Source organism: Equus przewalskii, chromosome 8 (assembly GCF_037783145.1).
Source record: "Equus przewalskii isolate Varuska chromosome 8, EquPr2, whole genome shotgun sequence".
NCBI lineage: Eukaryota > Metazoa > Chordata > Mammalia > Perissodactyla > Equidae > Equus > Equus przewalskii.
This window is the reverse complement of record NC_091838.1, coordinates 7534265-7554533: the sequence shown is the minus strand read 5'-3', so window position 1 is coordinate 7554533 and position 20269 is coordinate 7534265. Positions and strand designations below refer to the sequence as shown.

General features: G+C 40.8%; 1 protein-coding gene across 20 annotated transcripts in view; it reads right to left on the bottom strand.

Moving 5' to 3' along the window:
* Positions 1–20269, bottom strand: part of TPD52 (tumor protein D52) — a 105127-nt gene that overhangs the window by 5057 nt on the left and 79801 nt on the right. For 6 of the 20 annotated variants that reach the window (XM_070630394.1, XM_070630385.1, XM_070630393.1 and 3 more), the window contains 3 exons: positions 13316–13464; positions 10956–11057; positions 577–625 (listed from right to left, as the gene is read on the bottom strand). In XM_070630394.1, coding sequence (XP_070486495.1) covers positions 577–625; positions 10956–11057; positions 13316–13464 — 300 coding nt within the window. Of the gene's footprint in view, positions 1–576; positions 626–2111; positions 2154–8952; positions 9094–9841; positions 9869–10955; positions 11058–13280; positions 13465–20269 lie in introns of all 20 variants that reach the window. The other 14 variants (XM_070630391.1, XM_070630383.1, XM_070630388.1 and 11 more) reach the window with 6 other exon arrangements.

Genomic DNA, 20269 nt, shown 5'->3' with positions numbered 1-20269 from the left:
ATGTCCAATAATTGAGGACCGAACAAACAATTCCATCATAAGGCACATGCAAGCAGCCATCAAACGTAATATTGAGGATGAATACTTGATGATATAGGAAAATATTTATGCTGTATGGTTAATCCTTTCGTAAAGCATAACAGCATAATCCTCCTACATACATACATCACTGTCTCTGGGTGGGAGGACCAATTTTAGTGTGTGTCTTTTTTTGTCATTTTCTATACTGTTGTTAAAGTTTTTGACAATACAATTTATATTAAATGTTCTCCAATTACAAAAGTATTTTGAAGTGAATGAAGCAAAGAGCAAAACCAACTTCTAAAGTACTATTGCTCTTTATACATTTCCTTTCTGCACTCAGCATGTTGCTGCACTACATCATACGCCCCAAAAATTGATGGAAAGAGTACAAATTGCCTTAAATATCCACTAACAAGGTAAAGAATAAAGTTATTAAAGTTCTCTAAATATTTTTAGAAAGGAATACTAATGCGAATGATTTACCCACAGCAAAGAAAATTAAGTTACCAGGGAAGATACCATCACAAAGATCCTAGTCATCTCTCTACTTGCCTTTAAGTTTTCGACCTTTTCTTCAAATGATTTGAAAGTTGGAGAGTTCCTATGGAGAGAAAAGAAAAACAGACAGTAAAATTACAAACACTGGAAAAACAAACCCATCAACTTTGAAAACATCATTAGTTGATCGTATTCCTCTTTGCCATTCTCAATCAGCACAAAAACAGATAGATTTATCTGTACCATGTGTGTGCAGGCATACACACAACTATGTATTATTATGTAACATTATCAATTCTGTTCTGAGATTTCTACAATGATGCTTTTGGTTCCATGAACAGAGCCAATCTCAGAAATATGCAACGTAGTTAAGTCCATGAGTGAGGAGAGGGAACAGTCAGGTAAAACATCAATTCTGTCACTTCTCGAACCACCTAGTCACGGTACAAGAACATGCCGCTGTTAGATCAATTTAATTCTGGTTACGGTACTATGCTCTAGAACTCGTGTATCAATTCAGATGCTGCCTGGCAAGATTCCTATATGAACCCCACATCACCAAGCAGGACAAGCAGACCATACAAGATTCTGTAACGGGGCTCCCGGTTCCCAGGGAGCAGCATAATAGGAACAGGAGAGACCAAAAGGAAGGGAGGAGCACAGAAACGTGGCTTTGGCTACTTCACAAAGCTGCCCCAAGTGACAGCAGCACTCCGAGCCCACAGGAAGCCCTCCCATGCCTTCAGGCTCATCCATATTAACTGAGGAGGATTACAGCACCTACATCGCTCGTACCGGGTTTCCGAAGCTTTTACGCTATCCACCTGACCGCAAATAGCCTTCCTACTACCAAGATGAAAAAGGTGAGGAAGGGCACGAGGGGTTTCCTCCTTCCCACAGCGATGATGGGCAGCGATCCCAAAGTGTGGTCCCCAGATCAGCTGCATCAGTAGCTCTTGGGAAGTTGTTAGCAAATGCAATCCTCAGGTCCCACCCTAGGCCTACAGAATCAGAAACTAGGGCTGGTGCCCAGCAAGCAGGGAGCTTTAAGGAGCCCTCCAGGTAGTGCTGACGTACACTAAAGTCGAAGCCAAGTACAGATTGTTAAAAATCCTCTGCCTCTCTAGGGAGGTTAGATGAGGTCAGAACATGAGCCACTTGCAAGTGCTTACTGATGAAAGAGGTCAGGAGAATTGAATCACAGTTGGCTCCCAATGCTACAATGGGATGAGGGAGGTGGAGATGGGGAGATGGAAGCAGTGGATGCAGAAGAGGTGGTGGGCCACCTGCACCCAGGAAAAGAGAAGGTTAGTAGATGAGTAGTGTTCACTTTTTCAATTAAGCAGATTTCAGATACGAAACAACAGGTGTACAAAATAAAATAGAAATCATCATCACAGACATTTAATAGATGTCTTGCACTCATCCTAACATTATAGGAAGAGCAACTGAAAACGGATACAGTGTTAAAGGTGGAGCTTGTTTAGAGTAGCATTCTAATTCCCCACTTCAGAACAGTTCAAGCTAAACACCTAAATAAACAATAAGAAGGCATAAGATCAACCATATTTTGCAGAAATATACTTTACCTCATAGCAGGCATGCTAATTGAATGTTGAATGGAGCGGATACTAAGAGGCAGCATTAAAAAGAGATAGAAACGAAGTTAGTACAGCGTTGATTAGAGACTTATAAAAAGCAAACAAAACTTCGCTTCCTAAGAGCTTGTTCTTTTGGCACCACGAAGAATTATCTACTTTTTGAGGTGGAGGGGATCAAAGCTTTTCCAACATAATTAACTTTTATCCATGAGCCAATTTAACCCCAGTAGTTAACAGAGCTAATCATTCACCCTTGATTTTTATAGCACTCTGCAGACGGTAAAGTGCTTTCCCCTTATCTATAAGGCATCTAGCACCAAGGCTCAGACGTTAAATGATTCATCCAAGGTCACAGCGGAATCAAGAACGGAACCTGGGTCTTCAGGACTCCAAATTCAATGTTCACCGCCTCCCCTCAAAAAATGAAGCACACACACACACAGGTACACACACCGCAAGTGAGGCCAGCGAAGGGCGCCTGCAGCCGTCTTTCTCCCACAGATTCGTCACCAGGCCAGAACAGGAACATTTCCAAATAAATCAGCTATCGGACAACTTTAAAGAATTTAAAGGTCTCTCCTTAGTAGTAGCGTCAGTTTTCTAACGAGAGACACTTGCACTTCATCCCAATTAAGCTAAATGTTCTTAGCGGCCATCCAAATAACATTTGGCCCCGTTTTACTTGGACCAACTTCTTAGTGAAGAGCAATGCAGTTCACTGACCGTTGAGGGTCAAGATTATCTACTCTCAGCTGTCTCCCGTAGAGACCACCTTACAGGACGAAAGGACCTTAATTCTTGGGCTCACAAAGTCACTCTATCCTGCTGATATTGTTACTACGCTTCTAATATTTTGATCACTGACACAGCATTTTTGGTAAATAATCTTTCCTTTGGGTAAGTTGGACAGTCGAAGGTATTCTCAATTATATTTAAATATTGTGTGTATGATTTAGTTCTCTCAGAGACTCAGTTCTTACAAATGACAGTGTGTGTCAAGTATGGCTCCCCGATTCTAGTTTTGCATTAATATGTAATAATATGGAGTCTGACCTTGATATACATCAAAATATGCTGGCAGTTCTTGTAGTCAAGATTATCAGTAAAATATTTGGACATCTTCATACTTACTGTCATCCATAATATGGGAAAAGATCCATGGAGCTCATCATTCTCTCTATCCTGTAACAGTGGTAGATACCTCTGGTATAAGACTATAAGCTATTCTGGAAGGAATTCGCTGCTGCTTTTCCTGCTTCATCTTTGGCAGTATGCTGGATCCACACTTGCAGGATGGCGATTAATACAAGTCATCCTTCTTAGTTTACAATACCTGAACTGCAAACACCACCTGCTGTTCCCCACCCCCTCCTAAATCAGCTGCCTGTCTAGCCACATTGCCACAGCCACTGTCCATCAACACACTAACTGGATCAGCAGAGCTCCACCCCACCGCTAACCTCCTGTTGATCTACAAACTGTTTGGACTGAATGAAGGAAACGAAAAAAAGAGTTCACACCAGTAAGATTCTTATCCTGGGATTTTTTTGACTAGGACACTAAGCCACTGGTCAGTTAGTGGTAGGAGCTAAGCTAGAAAGTCATGTGGGCTTGGATGCTGAGGGACAGTTTTTGGGATCAGGTACAAGCTGCAAGAACGCAGAGGAAGCCAGTTCCCCAAGAAGGGACTGAATATAAGCAGAGAAAACGAGGGAGAGGTGACCATGCAGGATAGAAGGTTCAGTGGGAGAGGAACAGGTTTCTCGGTTTCTTTGGTTTCTAGAAGCTGCCTTGATTTCTAACGGCTTCCCAGTCAGCAGAGCTGTCTGAGTGGGGGCTGGGCCTGCTTCCTTTCCTCCCCTTGGATTCCAAAAGAACCTTCTTTCTGTGCCACACATGCCCCTTTGTATGTGAGCTAACTTACACAGTTTTCTGTTCCTCGTAACCAAAGACTCTTCACTAGAACCCTTGTGTTGGCAGAAATTACCACATTCTGGCAAAAGAAGGTGAGTAATGGCCAAATGTGGATAAAGCGCTTATCCAAAGGACTCACACGTTGAATTCAATAGTATGAACAAAATGAGGAAACGGGTGGATGAAGTAAGGACAAATTTCAGAAATTCCCAGCTAATTCTAGTCACTGTCCCTAAGCACACTCATAAAAGATGACTTCCCCCACTGGCCATTTGGTGGGTTCTGAGCCCCTTTAACCGGCACACAAGCTGGTTAAGAGGGAACAGGGCACAGGAAGAGTGAAAGGAATGATCACACTCGTGAATTCTAGATATATCAAGTTGACTGTGAATTCAACATCCAGGGCACAAATTACTTCAGGATTATCCTACAGAAGATATAAATCCTGAGGTCATAAAAACTGAAAAACTGAATTGTAAAAGTCAACTGGAATTGTGAGGGGATGGAGACTAAAAGTAAGAAGGCAGAGGAGAGCCAGGCGTGACTCTAATCGAGCGGTCTTCCCTTGATGAGGTGAGATGGATGGTAGCGGGGCGTGAACGCGAGGGGATGTCAGCAGGAAAGGGAAACTGACAAACAGAGTAAACAGCCAGGAGCAGACACTCAATAACGTGGGAAATACAGGTAATGTTTCTAAATATTTGTTTTTGCAGTATTACTAGAGGAAAGGACTACCAATACACTTCCAAGGAAACCAAGGCAGAAGTTGATAATTTGGGGCATTTAAGTTAGTAAGTACCTAGTAGGTGCCAATGATGTTCGTGATGTGACTTGAAGAAGGTTAAAAAATCATCACTTTTCTGAGAAACAGTGTAGCACCTCTTGTACAGGACTTTAGGGTCCTTTACAGCATCATGACAAAATCATACTTGCTAGCTGAGTTTCAATTAGCAGTTAAGGCACACGAAGAATTTAAATCTTTGAGTGCCATGAAGACTACACTCACTAGGGGCCGGCCTGGGGGCACAGAGGTTAAGTTAGCAGGCTCTGCGCTTCAGTGGTCTGGGGTTCGTCAGTTCAGATCCCAGGCATGGACCTAGCTCCACTTATCAAGCCATGCTGTGGCAGGCGTCCCACAGATAAAATAGTGGAAGATGGGCAGAGATGTTAGCTCAGAGGCACTCTCCCTTAGCAAAAAAGAGGAGGATTGGCAGTGGATGTTAGCTCAGGGCCTCGCTTCCTCAAAAAAAAAAAAAAAAAGAATACACCCATTAGGTATGTTTAGTGGGAATATATAAGAAAAAGCAAAAAAGTGATTACAGGAGGATGTTTATTTTGTGATAAATCAGAGTTCTCAGTTTGGTTTTGAGCCCTCTTCTATATGTTTTATATTTCACAATAAGAATAAAAATATGCCTGCTGAACAGAGAATGAGATCAATTAAGCGCAGTTAAATTCATCAAGTCTAGGTCGTCCCTGCGTGTGAGGAGAACAAAAAGTGCATATCAATTGCAAGTCCATCCAGTCATCTGAACTTTTCGACAGTCCATATTTAGAGGAAATTCCATTTTGCTGGTGGCTAGTCTGTAATCTAACTCGGGGGCAGCTGTTCTCGCATTCCTAGCTTCTCTGTGGAAGGCTACGCAAAGCTTCAACTTGCCTGGCCTTACACATCACCTCCAGTTTCACTGAAGTTTAAATATGATGTGGAAAACTTCAAAAGCAAAGAGCCAAGTTGCTGTTGGACCAGAACGGCCTCTAATTTGTTGTATTAGTTAGCATCTATAAAGCAAATTTTCTTAAAACTTTTTCCAGCTTGATTTGTAACCCTCAAGTATAGTAACCTCTGATGGAAGTAGGAATGTAAACCTGGGTTCCTCAAAACACGGAGAAAAAAATCAAAGAGGGCAACCCCATTCTCACTCAGACTCACTAAGGACTTCTCAACCTCATATTTACTCTTACTTTGGAGAAGCTGTTCTTTTAAAAAACTGAATTGATTTTTTAAACTTCCCCCTGTTTCTTACATAGTTTTTTTGATCTTTTCATTCCTCATAAAAATAGACGGGGAGGGGTCAGGGGAGGAAGGAAGGAGTAAGTAGGAGATGGAGAAAGAAAAGGAAGAGTTAATGGTTAGCATGCTAGAATGCCCACGATGCGCCGGGAGTGCTTTTAAGAGGCATCTATGTATTATTATTCCCCTGCCCTCACCAGAAGCTCTGGATTGTAAGCGATGAACCAAAGTGGCAGCTGGACAGAGCCCGGAGGGGCACGGTCTTCCACCATCATTGCTCTGGGGAAGCAGAACCAATGCAGAGGGGGAGAGGCAGGCTCCGGAACTAGGGTGGGCCTGGGGTCAAATCCTGACCTTCAGCCACTGAACTGTGTGACCTTGGGGACCTCACCTCTCTGTGGCTGAGTTTCCTCATCTGTAAAATCAGAAAAATAAGTGGCACCTCCTTCAGAGTACCATATATAGTCTCGCCTGGAACATAGCTGTTCACCGTTATTATTATTACGAATGACTTTGATACACGGTAACATTTATTTCATATTAGATTATATTCTTTAAAGCTTCCAAATTTCACCCAGCTGTTATTTCAGTTGGTAACTTCAACCCGACAGTTGATAACAGTGCCTGGTGCATAGTTAGCATTCAATAAATACTTCTGAATGAAAGAATGAATGAATAGACAATTGAGGGAACTAAAATAAGGAAATATGGGCGCGAAAGGTAGAAAAATTCATTAAAGCTTTTCAAATTTGAATTAAAAGCATCTCTTTCTGACTAGAGAAAAAAGAGCATTTCTTTTTCTATTAAGTGGTGGAAAATTTCAGCAAATAGAATTGTCAGTCTGGAATAATTTTAATGAGCCTAAAACAAATGAAAACTATCTAGAGATTTATATGAAGAAACACACGTAAAATGGAGAAATTTCCTTTGGAAACAAAGGTAAAGCTAATTAGCACTTCCTCTTAAATATATTTAAAATACTTGACTAATGAGGTTCCTGAATTATTATAGTATGCTATTAGTAATACAAAAATTGATGTTTAACACTGGCACCAAGTGAAATGACAAGGCTCTTATGAAGTTTCTCTCAAAAAATCAAAAGCATGGAGGCCGGCCCTCTGGTGCAGTGGTTAAGTTTGCACCTTCTGCTTCGGTGGCCCAGGATTCACAGGTTCGGTTCCCGGGTGCAGACATGGCACCGCTTCGCAAGCCATGCTGTGATAGGCGTCCCACATATAAAGTAGAGCAAGACGGGCACAGATGTTAGCTCAGGGCCAGCCCTCCTCAGCAAAAAGAAGAGGATTGGCAGAAGACGTTAGCTCAGGGCTAATCTTCCTCAAAAAAAAAATCAAAAGCATGAGTCAATGTGTGGAAAATAAGCAAATAGGAGCAGGTGGATGTGGTTCCTTCCCCCAGAGGAAGGCTGGCTGCCTCCAGAAGGCCTGCCTGGACAGTCCTCACTACCACGTCCCACGTCTGGCCCTCAAACTTGCAGTGGCAGACACCTAATTCTCAGGGCATCAAACCCAGATCTTTCTTTTCTCCTCTTCCTCCTCCTCCTTACGCACCTACCCAAGGCAGAAGGTAAACAGCTAAAGCCCAAATGCTAATTTATTAATTGACAATGTAAAATAAAAATTTGCTGCGACTAACATTCAAGCCAGCAAAATATCCACAAGTCCGTCAGAGTGTGAAATCATCGCCACAAGTTTGCTGGGTTAGCCTGGGCTCAGAACAAAGGGTAGTTAACAGGACTAACCAACTATTTCAGGAGCTCGATACAAGAGGCCTCCCGCTCGGGTCTCCATGGGAGAAGAAGCCTTGGGGTTGGGAATGAAACATTCAAAAATCTACTCTCCAAGTTCCCACTCCTTGGACAGGTCATGGGGGCATGTGGCAGGGATTTGCCTCTGTGACTCACCAATCTAAAAGATGTGGTTTCTCTTTATGATGTTTTTGATTACATATGTTTTTATATATTTCTATTATATGTTTTCATATTTTTTTATTATATATGAACACATTAAATCAGATTACAACCAGGACTTCTTGGCCTAGAAGTGATTTTTTTAAGTGACTTTACCCAACTTTTAATCTGTGAGAATTATAAAATTTAGCTTTCAAAAGATAAACTTATGTCTCTCATTTCCAAGTTTTAATCAAAACTCTTACTTTAATCTCCACATATTAGTATGTAATATATTATTAAAAACAAGATGAAATGGTAGATAGAGTGTAATCTCAATTATATTTTTTAAACGAAGAAAATGACTATAAGGAGCTAGAAAAGAGCATCAACACTCAATCTGTTCCCGGTAAATGAACACGACAGCACCTATGCGCCATCTTAAGTAAACGTGCTTCATCTTTTCAAAGGCAGAGAATAGTGATGAAACGTCAGTCCTCAACAGCACTTACGCATTTTTATATTTTTATCTCGCATCTAACATTGTTCTACAATCAAGCATTAAGAGGGCTCTTCCGTTCTTAAGTCATTCCCAGTCCCCACTTCCTTCCCCCAACTCCATCCACGCGAAGATTTCAAGGTCTTTGGGAACAGGAACCATGTCGAGTTTATGGTTACATCCTTTGGACCTGTCCACAGCAGGCACTCTGATGTTAGCAGGATGAACTATGTGACTGAACACACGTCACACAACTCAAATAACTTCAGATGAAATTGTCTTAACAGTTGCCCAGAGCACTTTGGCCATTTCTAATTGGACACCAAAGATACAGAATTACCTCCTATTGCTGACTTTTTGATTTTTTTCTTAAAAATACAATTTTAACTTTAGATAACTCATAATTTAGAGTTGATTTATCCCTATGATCTACTCTGACTTCCAGGGCTGTGTCACTAGGACAGAGGGACCTCAGCTCTAGCACCCATCTGCTTACTTAAGACGACAGAGAGCTAGACCGTGGCAGGTGACTGCTTGAGAAGACGATTCACATTAACAGGAAGGGAGATGGAGACGGCTGCACTATCCTTCCCACTTACACTCTACAGACGCCCTCCAGCTTCGAATTGGATAAAGTCTGTATGGGAGACAGAGGAGAGGTTTGCTCAACATCACAAAGATTCTTCTGTAAGGCATGGTTTGGGCTGACATCTTCTCAATGGGCTTTTCTGGCCTAATATACTTTATTTTTCCTTTTGCAACCATGAAATTTCCTTGCGTGCATGGTTGAAGAATATAATTAGCAGAAGAAATAATAAAATAGTGAAAACAAGCAGCTAGTAATACAAGTACTGAAAAGTGCAGAGTAACGGTATATTTTATCTTATGTATATTTTACCACAATAAAAAAAAATAGAGTAACTCGTGTAAGACAGAAGACTAACATCGTGAGGCTGTACATATGGAGTCCATTACAACTACATAATGGGACCCAGGCAAAGGAGAATTCCAACATCCTTACAAAAGCACCAAAGAAATTAAAGCATCAAAAACAAACAAAAAAAAGTCAAACATTAAAAGGGAGGAATTCTGCATGCCATGTAGAGCTGCTTCTTTTTACCAAAAAAAAAAAGTAAAAAAGAAATGTCAAAATCATTTCCATGTTCCTCGAACCACAGTATCAAATGTTTCTTTTAATTCATCCATTACCCATGGGATACAAGAAACCCTCCCTTAAAAACAGGAATGCACTAGAGAAAAAGATACTCCAAACGCAAGAAAATTACGCAGTGGACAAACACAACCATCCAACGTGGTGTAATCATCTAATGGAGCACATTTGTCTTAAACAACCACTGAGGTGCGTGATGGGTCAAACTCCTTACCTAAAGGAATGTGAAAAGGCTTGCAATCTGCAAGAAGCCAGAGTGAGCATTAAAAAAGAAAGGAAGTTCTGGTAAATCTAAAACAATTAAATAGCCTGCTTTTTAAAAGTTGCATACGGTTTTAACTGGACACTAAAGTGCTACACAATTGGATCAGCATAAGAAGAAATGAGAGCACCTAAGAGATGTGCATATAGTTCTCCAAAGGGCTCTAGAAAGCTATGTTTATTACATTAGGCTTAGAATGATGAGAATCCAAATATAACGAATAAGTCATTTGGTGATTTGGGTACAAAGCATAATACATTGATTGGCAAACTTATTCAACCAACAAAATTCTGGTTATAAAATCTATGTTCTCCACAAATGAAAAACACAAAGTCATGCCATCTGAAGGTTCTGTTTTCAAACACGAATCTTGCATGCCAACAGAGCACGGCAAATTTAAACCACGTTTGTCATTTTCAGCACTATTCTAATCCACGTCGGGGGGAGGCGGGGGACACGAAAGCACCGTGAAGTGGTTTTATCAAAATGGCTAGAAAAATTCTGCAGACTAACCTAAAATATAAATGCAAAATAAAAAGCAACAGCTCAAAATCAAGATTGAGGCCTCAGCATGAACGTAGACATGGCTTACAAATTAGTATAAGTCGGTGCACAAATGAGCATGTTGTGATCACACCATGGTATAAAAATGTACCAGGCAGAAGGAAAGGCAGGTCACAGTCCAAGCGTGCACTTCCGTGCCCCTGGACTGACCCCCAGAAAAACACCAGGCTCGGCCCACAACCACAGACTTCCACCACGAGAGACATACTTACCCTGGACGACCGGGGAAGGACTGAAAGGACAAAAGTTCACAACCAGAATTTTTGTACAACCTTCCGTATATTCATAAGATGATTATTTGGAATGCTATGCCTCAAAGTTAGAAGGCTATGCCTGAAAGCATTTGGGCAACATTTCAGGTCCTGGTTTGATGGAGTGCTCTTCTTCACTCAAACAGAGGGAATCCAGCATCTCCCAGGGCCAAAGTCAGGAAACAAATGCAAACACAACATATCTTAATTTGCCTCAGCTACTTAACGAGCAAGGAAAAATGAGGACATACTTTACGTCTTCCAGCTTTTTGGTGATGACTGATCCAACAGATGAGAAAGCAGCTGAAGCCTTCTGTCCAGCTTGAGATAAGGTTTCAGATGTCTTTTTGTATCTATATTAAATTATAAAAGAACAGAGCAAAGAAAAGTAAGCAATCTTTGCTAATATCAATTATTTAAAGGAGCAATCACCACTTCTCGGAAAACTCTCAAAAAACAAAAAATTTTTAGAACATCTAAAATCCTTCACAACGACCTGGTCAGCAGCATCACTCATCTCATCCTTACCCATCTTTTCAGGCACAATCTTCTGCAGCGCCCTGGGACCGCCAGAAAGACAGAGGCCTGTTAAGGCAGGGCCTGCGAACTCAGGGTACAGGCTAAAAACAGTCGTGGAGCAAAGACGAAATGAGCCAGAGGCTGAAAGAAATCAGACCTCTCATTCTTTCCTTTTCCACACAAGCCAAACCAAACAGAAATGAAATTAAATTCCTCACATGCCTTTGACTATCTCCTAAAAAGGGATGAGAAGCAAGGTAGGGCCCCCGTGGACTTTATTATCCAAATAAACGGTAAGGGTGTAAAGTTTTTAAATTTTGCATGTCTGTAGAGCTCCCAAATAACGACTTGCAGGCTTTCAACAGAGCACGGGGAAGGTACAATTTGTAAAATGACTGAGGGTGATATTTGCTGTGATACAAAGGTGTAATTTACCACCTCCCTCTTCGCATCGACCCAGAGGTGAGCAACGGGAAAAATAAAAGAATGTGGTACCCACACCAAAGAGGCTGAGATCCCCACATTAGAGAAAGGCAGGCTCAGGCATTCTCATTTGCCCCGTCAAGACCAAAGACTAAAAACACACAGTTTATGATGAGACAGTCAGAGAAGAGTTTCCTGCACGGTTTCCCACTCTCTACTGATATGGGAGAAAGTGGACCACAGGGTGGGCACCCAGTGCTGTCACGTCACGATGCAGTCTACTGACATGGGAGAGAGTGGACCACAGAGTGGGCACCCAGTGTTGTCACGTCACGATGCAGTCTACTGACATGGGAGAGAGTGGACCACAGGGTGGGCACCCAGTGTTGTCACGTCACGATGCAGTCTACTGACATGGGAGAGAGTGGACCACAGGGTGGGCACCCAGTGCTGTCATGTCACGATGCAGTCTACTGACATGGGAGAGAGAGGACCACAGGGTGGGCACCCAGTGCTGTCACGTCACGATGCAGTCTACTGACATGGGAGAGAGAGGACCACAGGGTGGGCACCCAGTGCTGTCACATCACGATGCAGTCTACTGACATGGGAGAGAGTGGACCACAGGGTGGGCACCCAGTGCTGTCACATCACAATGCAGTCTACTGACATGGGAGAGAGAGGACCACAGGGTGGGCACCCAGTGCTGTCACGTCACGATGCAGTCTACTGACATGGGAGAGAGAGGACCACAGGGTGGGCACCCAGTGTTGTCACGTCACGATGCAGTCTACTGACATGGGAGAGAGTGGACCACAGGGTGGGCACCCAGTGCTGTCACGTCACGATGCAGTCTACTGACATGGGAGAGAGTGGACCACAGGTGGGCACCCAGTGCTGTCACGTCACGATGCAGTCTACTGACATGGGAGAGAGCGGACCACAGGCATGGGAAGCCTAGTGCTGTCACATCACGATGCAGTTGGCCTCGTGCTGCTGGTCACCAGCTCAGCAGATGGGACTAAATACAGATGACACACAACACAGTTCAGAACCTGTTGCCAGAAGGCTGCTCCTCCATGTGCCAGGAAAGGGAACTAACATCATGATAATGCCACATCAAAATGTGTGTGATCAAAAAAACAAAGAGATTAAGGGGTGGGCCTCTGCCAGCAGCACCTATCAGAGACGGTGACCTCAGGGTCTTAGGCTATGTCTAGAGCAGGGTCAAAAAAAAAAGACTGGCTCTGCACTTGGCCAGACCTGAGTTCAAATCCTGCCTCCTCATTTTGAGAGGTTTGTGACCTCAAAACTTCCCTGATCCTGTTTTCGTATCTAGGGTTATCTTGCCACTCACTCTACTGGCTTATTCTGAGGACTGAATGACAAGTGTACGTATCTGGCAGTCAATATATAACATTTTTGGAACTTAGATTTTATTTCCTCAGCGCACTTATGAGGCCAGTTTTCTTTGTATTCCCTAGAACAGTCTGGAAGACCAAAGATAGAGAAGAATCAAGTACACTTGAGAACTGGGGGGAAGGGGCCCTGCGTAGTACAAAGAAAAGTCGCAGAAAATCCTCCTCCCCTCTCTATCCTCCTCCCCAGACCAAAGGAGCAGAAGTGTCCTTTACATTCGCTGTGAAAACGGATGATCAAGGGAACATACGCCGAGGTCGCTGTCACATCTTGCCAGCCTTTGGCGAGGTTCTGTTTCAGTTCCTGTAGTGAGTTGATCCCAAGTTTCCGCTTGATCTCTGCTAGATGCTTCTCCTTTGCCGCTAACACTTGAGACAGAGTCTGGATTTCTTCTTCTACCTACAAGGGAGGGGGTTGGGGTAAGAATACAACAAGAGTCACTTGGTATGTACGATTATCGGTGCAAAACTATACTCAAAATTGTAGAGTCATTTTAAAATTTTTGGATTCATTCATCTGTCTCTTTAAAAACAACACATGATCTGTCGCTGAGTAAACTGGTTACAGGCCAACCACGCCTATAGAGCTTCTCTCTTCTCTTCTTTATCTTCCCACCTTGAGTGGTCCTCAGCCTTGTCCTCTCTCCCTATACCTCCTTTTCTCAGCTATCTCACAGGGGCTCAGCCCAAACTTGTACACAGAGAATATTCAAACCACTAACGTCCACTCTCCTGGTCTCTGGGGCCACATTTGCAGCTGGACGTTCTACCTGGATGCCAAGAGAAACTCCTACTTGTGTACGAAGTCAAATTAATCTCCATCCCCCACCAAAACATGCAACACCAAGCCAAATCAAGATCCAACCTTCTTGTGTATCTCATATGAGTCTATAGTGGAAATATCAGGCTCAGCGCCTGCCGAAGCCACAGGCCTGCACTCATCAAACTGCCTCTCCCATGAGCCCTCCTGAGGTCCCGTGTGGACTCCTCATGCGGACTGACCGGCCTCAGCCGGGTGGGGAGAGATGGGCCCCTGACTCAAGAACAGCCAACCCATCGAGTGGGCAACAACCAGCGATGTGCCTGGTGTGAAGAGAGATGCTCAACTAAACAGAGGGTCTGGTCTCTCTCTCATTAAAGAATCTAGTGTGAGGAACTGAGATAACATTGGGAGCAGAAGCTGAAAAGGTTTGGAGACAGAGGCCCTGAGTTCAGGTAGGGCACAGAGATATGATGAGATGCTGTGGAAAGCTTAAATACACTTGAGGAGGCCCAAACGGTAAGCAGAAGCTGCAAAGAAAAGATACACAGGAGAGGAAAATGTTAAGCCAGGAAAACAGAGGGAAAAGGGCAGACTCACAGAGACAAACAGACACCGTGTGGAAGAGACTTTTGGTCCCAGAAGTTGAAAAACTGGATCCCTAAAGTATATTTATTAATATGCAAACTCAGAAGGATGCTTCTCTTGGCTGGTGACAAAGCCATATTCTCAGCCTGACCTGCACAGCACTTCCACGATTTCAAAGACAACACGGCCTTTAAAAACAACATATAGTGTTGTTAAGCAAACTGTTTCTACTGCTAATTAAATCTTTAGAGAACATGAAGGGAAGAAAAATAGTACTCAACAAAAGGAGAGAAGGATCAATCAAATGTAATGTGGCTGCCAAAAAAAAGAGAATAACGTAACTCTTGGATGACATTAATTGGAAAGTAGTTTCAGAACAAACAGATAATACTCTGTGCTTGTCAGACAGGCCTTCACACATTGTTACCAGTTTCAGAAGTCACATTTTAAGAATTACATTGACAAAGTAGAATATCTGAAGAAAAGGGAAACAATAAATGAATGAATGAAGCTAAAAATAAAGTAAATTAAATGGCTTGCTCTTAGTCATCAAACTAATAATGTATGAACCAGAATTTCAACCCAGGACTCTGACCGCCCTTAGTTTACCGGCTGATTCTCATGGCACACTGTCAGCTTTCCAGCACCTCTCTCTTTGCCCCAAATTCCAAATCTTCAGATACCATTTAAGTCTATTCTTTGAAGTCAGTTTTCTACCCCGACATTTCTCTGAAGTATTTATGTCCCCTTGTGAAAGTTGGAAAGAAAGACCACTATAAGTCTTTCCGAACAATACATGACCCAGTGTGTTCCTGGCCCCTGTTTGTGTGATTGTGCTGTTAACATACCCAGCTCAGCACACCATAGCTACATACATATATTAGAATGACCTTTAAAGCATAAATGGGAGCATGATTAAGAATCTCTGACGTAAATCAAAAATAACGAGTGAGAAAGTTACTACAAAGCTACAGTAATCAAGATTGTGTGGTACTTGGCAAGAGGATAAACACATAAATCAACAGAGTAGAAGTGAGAGTCCAGAAATAAACCCATACATTTATGGTCAGTTGGTTTTCAACAAAAGTGCCAGGACAATTCAATGGGAAAGAATAGGGTTTTTTTCCACAAATGGTTCTGGGACAACTGGATTTCCATATACAAAAGAATGACGCTGGACCCCTAAGTCAGACTATATGTAAAAATTAACTCAAGATGAATCCAAAATCTCAATGAAAGAGCTAAACTATAAAACTCTTAGAAGAAAACATGGGGATAAATTTTCATAATCTTGGATTAGGCAACATTTTTTAGATTTGATACCTAAAGTACCAGGAACCAAGGAAAAAAAATTGACATTATCAAAATTTTAAACTGCCATGCTTCAAAGGACGCCATCGTGAAAGTAAAAAGACAACTGACAGAATGGGGAAAAGTCTTACAAATTATATATCTGATAAACGTCTAGTATCTCAAATATACAAAGAACACTTATAACTCCATAATAAAAAGACAAGCCAATTAAAAATATAGACAAAGGAATTAAATAGAAATTTCACCAAAGAAGATATACAGCTGACCAATAATCATATGAAAAGATGCTCAATACTACGCGTTAGTAATTAGAAAAATGCAAAGAGATACCACTTCACCCCCACTCAAAGGGCTACAATCAAAAAGACAATAACAAGCGTTGGCAAGCATGTAGAGAAACCGGAGCCCTCATCCATTCCTGGTGGAAATGTAAAATGGTGCAGTTCGGCAGCAAAACAGCTTGGCAGTTCTTCAGAAAGCTAAACATAGAGTTACCGTGTGACCCAGAAACTCCACTTCTAGGTCTGTAACAAAAGAACTGAAAGCATATGGGCACACAAAAACCTGTACATGAATGTTCACAGCGACATTATTCCTACCAGCCCAAAAGTGGAAACAACCTAAATGTCCATCCCCTGATGAATGGAGAACAAAATGTGGTATGTAGAGCTATACAATGGAATATTACTCAGCCACAAAAAGGAACGAAGAACTGATACATACAACAACATGGATGAACCTTGAAAACATTACGCTAAACGGAAGAAGCCAGTCACAAAAGACCACATGTTGTTTGATTCCATTTATACGAAATGCCCAGAATAGGCAAATCTATCAAGACAGAAATAGATCAGTGGTTGCCAGGGGTTGGGGAGAAGGAGGATGGGAAGTGACTCAAATGGGCACAGGGCTTATTTTTGGAGTGATGAAAATGTTGTGAAATTAGACAGTGGTGGTAGTTATACAACTTTGTGAATATACATAAGCCACTGAATTGTACACTCTAAAAGGATGGCTCTGAAGGTATATAAATTATATCTCAAAAAGGAGTAAAAAAAAAAATAATGAGGGGGGATTTTTTATCTCCATTTAATTTAAATTTCTACAACTATTTCAAGCAGTGACTATGATGTAAAACCTTTACAACCTAAAAACTATCATTTGCTTTCAATGTCAGCGTTTTTTATTATAATCTAATTATTATTATACACTATTATTATATCATGACCATGAGGTAAATGAATATTATATCTGGCGTATCTCATGTAGTTTTTAGAAAAACTGGATAAACGTCTGATAAAATGTGAATACTATGCAAATAAAAGGGTAAGCGCACAAGCATCAGAGTTCACGAGGACCTGGATACAAGACTCGACATGGCAATGCAGTACCTCGTGACTTAATCTTCATAAGCTTGGATTAGGCAATGGTTTCTTACAAGTCACCAAGGAAAAAATAAATTCAACTTTATCAAAATTAAAAACTTCTGTATTCCAAAGGGCACTATCAAGAAAGTGGAAAGGAAAACCCACAGGATGGGAGAAAAGATTTACAGATCACATATCTGATAACTTCACTTGTTAAAGAAAATTACATCATCTCTTCAGAGATTTAGAGCCATGTTTCCTCCTCCATCTGGAATCATGATAATCAGAGCACTGGCCTCGTAATGCTGTTGCGATGATGCATGAGATGATGCAGGCAAAGAGCTCAGCTTAGCGCCTGCTGTCTAGTAAGTAATCTGGAGATATTAGGCGCTATTACTCTTTTAGTAGTACTGATAATGAAATAATACTGAGAGCTGGCAAGGTTTTGGAAAAACTGTTCTGTCTATGTGGTGAGAACCTTCTGGATAGCACTCTGGCCTCGCTGGGAATGCCTGTGTGTCCTTAAAAACCATTAGACCCCAGGATTCTACTCCTAGGAATTTATCCTAAAGAACTAATTAAAGAAGTGCGTCATGGATTATGAGCCAGTATTTCCATCAACAGATTGTTCACAACAGCAAAAAAAAAGAAAACAATCTAAATGTTTATAAACGATGATATATCCCTTAATTAAAAATGAGTTTGCAGTAGTGAAAAATGGGCTATGTGGCAATTTAAAATGTGGTTGTAGAAGATTACTTACTGGTGTGGAAAAAAAACCCAGTTTTTGGAACTCAGTTAAGTGGGGAAAAGTTATAGATGTGTATTTTAATGCCTTCTTAAAATACAGAAATATGTTATAGCATACATACACAGAAAAAAGTCTGGAAACATAATCTAAAACTTTCATACTGTGAGTGATTTTCATTTTCTTCAGTATTTTTTGTATCTGCAATAAACATATAACTTGTGGGAAAATATTTCCTCTTTTTAAACCACTAGCATTAGGCATGCATTAAATACTCAATATTTTTCACTCCTCATTGGGCTTATCACCAATCCGCCTTATCCATCCTGTCCCCACCTTGTATATAAAACCTTATGTAAAGAAGCAGATAGAACACACAGATAGAAGGTCAATAAGGAAACAGACGACCGGAACAACACTATAAACCAACTGAATCTAACAGACACACATAGAACATTTCACCCCAAAACACAAGACTAAACACTCTTCTCAAATGTACGTGGAACATTCTCCAGGACAGAATATATGTTAGGCAAAACAAAACAAGTCTCAATAAATTTAAAATCATAAAAAGTATCTTCTCCAACCACAATGGAATAAAACTAGAAATTAAAAACAAAAGAAAATCAGAAAATTCATAAATTTACAAAAATTAAACAGCATACTCTTAAACCACCAATGGGTCGAAGAAGAAATCACAAAGCAAATTAGAAAATACTTTGAGACAAATAAAAACAAAAACACAACATATTAAACCTTACGAGAGGTAGTGAAAAGTAGTGCTTAGAGGGAGATTTTTAGCTATAAACGTCTCCATTAAAAAAGAAGAAAGATCTCAAATCAACACTTTAAGGAACTAGAAAAATAAGAGCAAACTAAACCCAAAGCTAACAAAAGGAAGAGAACAATAAAGATGAGAGGGACGATAAACAAAATAGAGAACAGAAAAACAACAGAGAAAAATTAATGAATCCAAAAGCTAGTTCTTCAAAAAAGATCAAAGTCAACAAACCTTTGGACTAACAGAGGAAAAAGATAAAAATCACTAAAATAAGAAATGAAAGTGATGACATTACACCAATCTTATAGAAATAAAAAGGATTATAAGAGAATATTATGAACAATACGGTGAACGTCAACAAACTAGATAACCTAGCTGAAATGGAAGAATTCCTAGAAACTCACAAATAATCAAAACTGACCCAAGAAAAAACAGAAAATCTGAACAGACCTGTGACATGCAAAAAGACTGAATGAATAATCAAAAATCTCCCAACAAAGAAAAGTTCAAGACCAGACGGCTTCACTGGTGAATTCCACCAAACATTTAGAGAAAAATGGACGCCAATCCTTCTCAAACTCTTCGACAAAATAGAAGAGAACGGAAAACTTCTAATTCATTCTAAGAGGCCAGTATTACCCTGATACAAAAGCCAGACAAACATATCACAAGAAAAAAAACCTGCAGGTCAAGCTTTCTCATGAATATAGGTGCAAAAAAACTCAACAAAACACTAGCAAACCAAATCCAGCAGCATATTAAAGGAATTATATACCACGACCAAGTGGGATTTACCCTAGAAATGCAAGAATGATTCAACACATAAAAAAAAATCAATGTAACAGACCAGATTAAAGAATGAAAGGAAAAAGTACATGATCATTTTAATAGGTGCAGAAAAACACTTGACAAAATCTAACACCTTTTCAAGATAAAAACCCCAAAGAAACTATGAACAGAAAGGAACTTCCTCAATATGAGTAAGCGTTTATAAAAAACCGAAAGGTAACATACTCAATGGTGAAAAGACTGAAAGCTTTCCCCCTAAGATTAGAAACAGGACAGAGACGCCGCTAGTCAACATCTTACTGGAGGTTTTGGCCAGAGCAATGAGGAAAAAAAACAAATAAAAGGCATCTGTAATGGAAAAGAAAAAAGAGTAAACCTTTAATTGCAGATGACATGATCTTATATACTGAAAATTCTAAATAAGCCACAAAAATATTAGAGCTAGTAAATTCAGCAAAGCTGCAGGCGACAAGATTAACACGCGAAATTCAGTTGTATTTCTACACATGGCAGTGAACAAGCCGAGAAAAAGTTAGGAAAATTCCATTTCTAATCCATTCCATCAAAAAGAATAAAATACTCTGGAAAAATGTAACTAAGGAAGCATAAGACTTACACATTGAAGACGACAAACATTGCTTAAAGAAACTAAAGACCTAAATAAACAGAAAGACACTCCTTGTTCATGAACCGGAAGACTAAATATTGTTAAGATGGCAATACTCCTCATGATCAATCTACAGACTCAATAAAAGCCTGACAAACATCCCAATGGTTGGGGCTGGTATGGTGGCGCAGTGGTTAAGTTTGCACATTCCACTTGCACGGCCCGGGGTTCACTGATTCGGATCCCGGGTG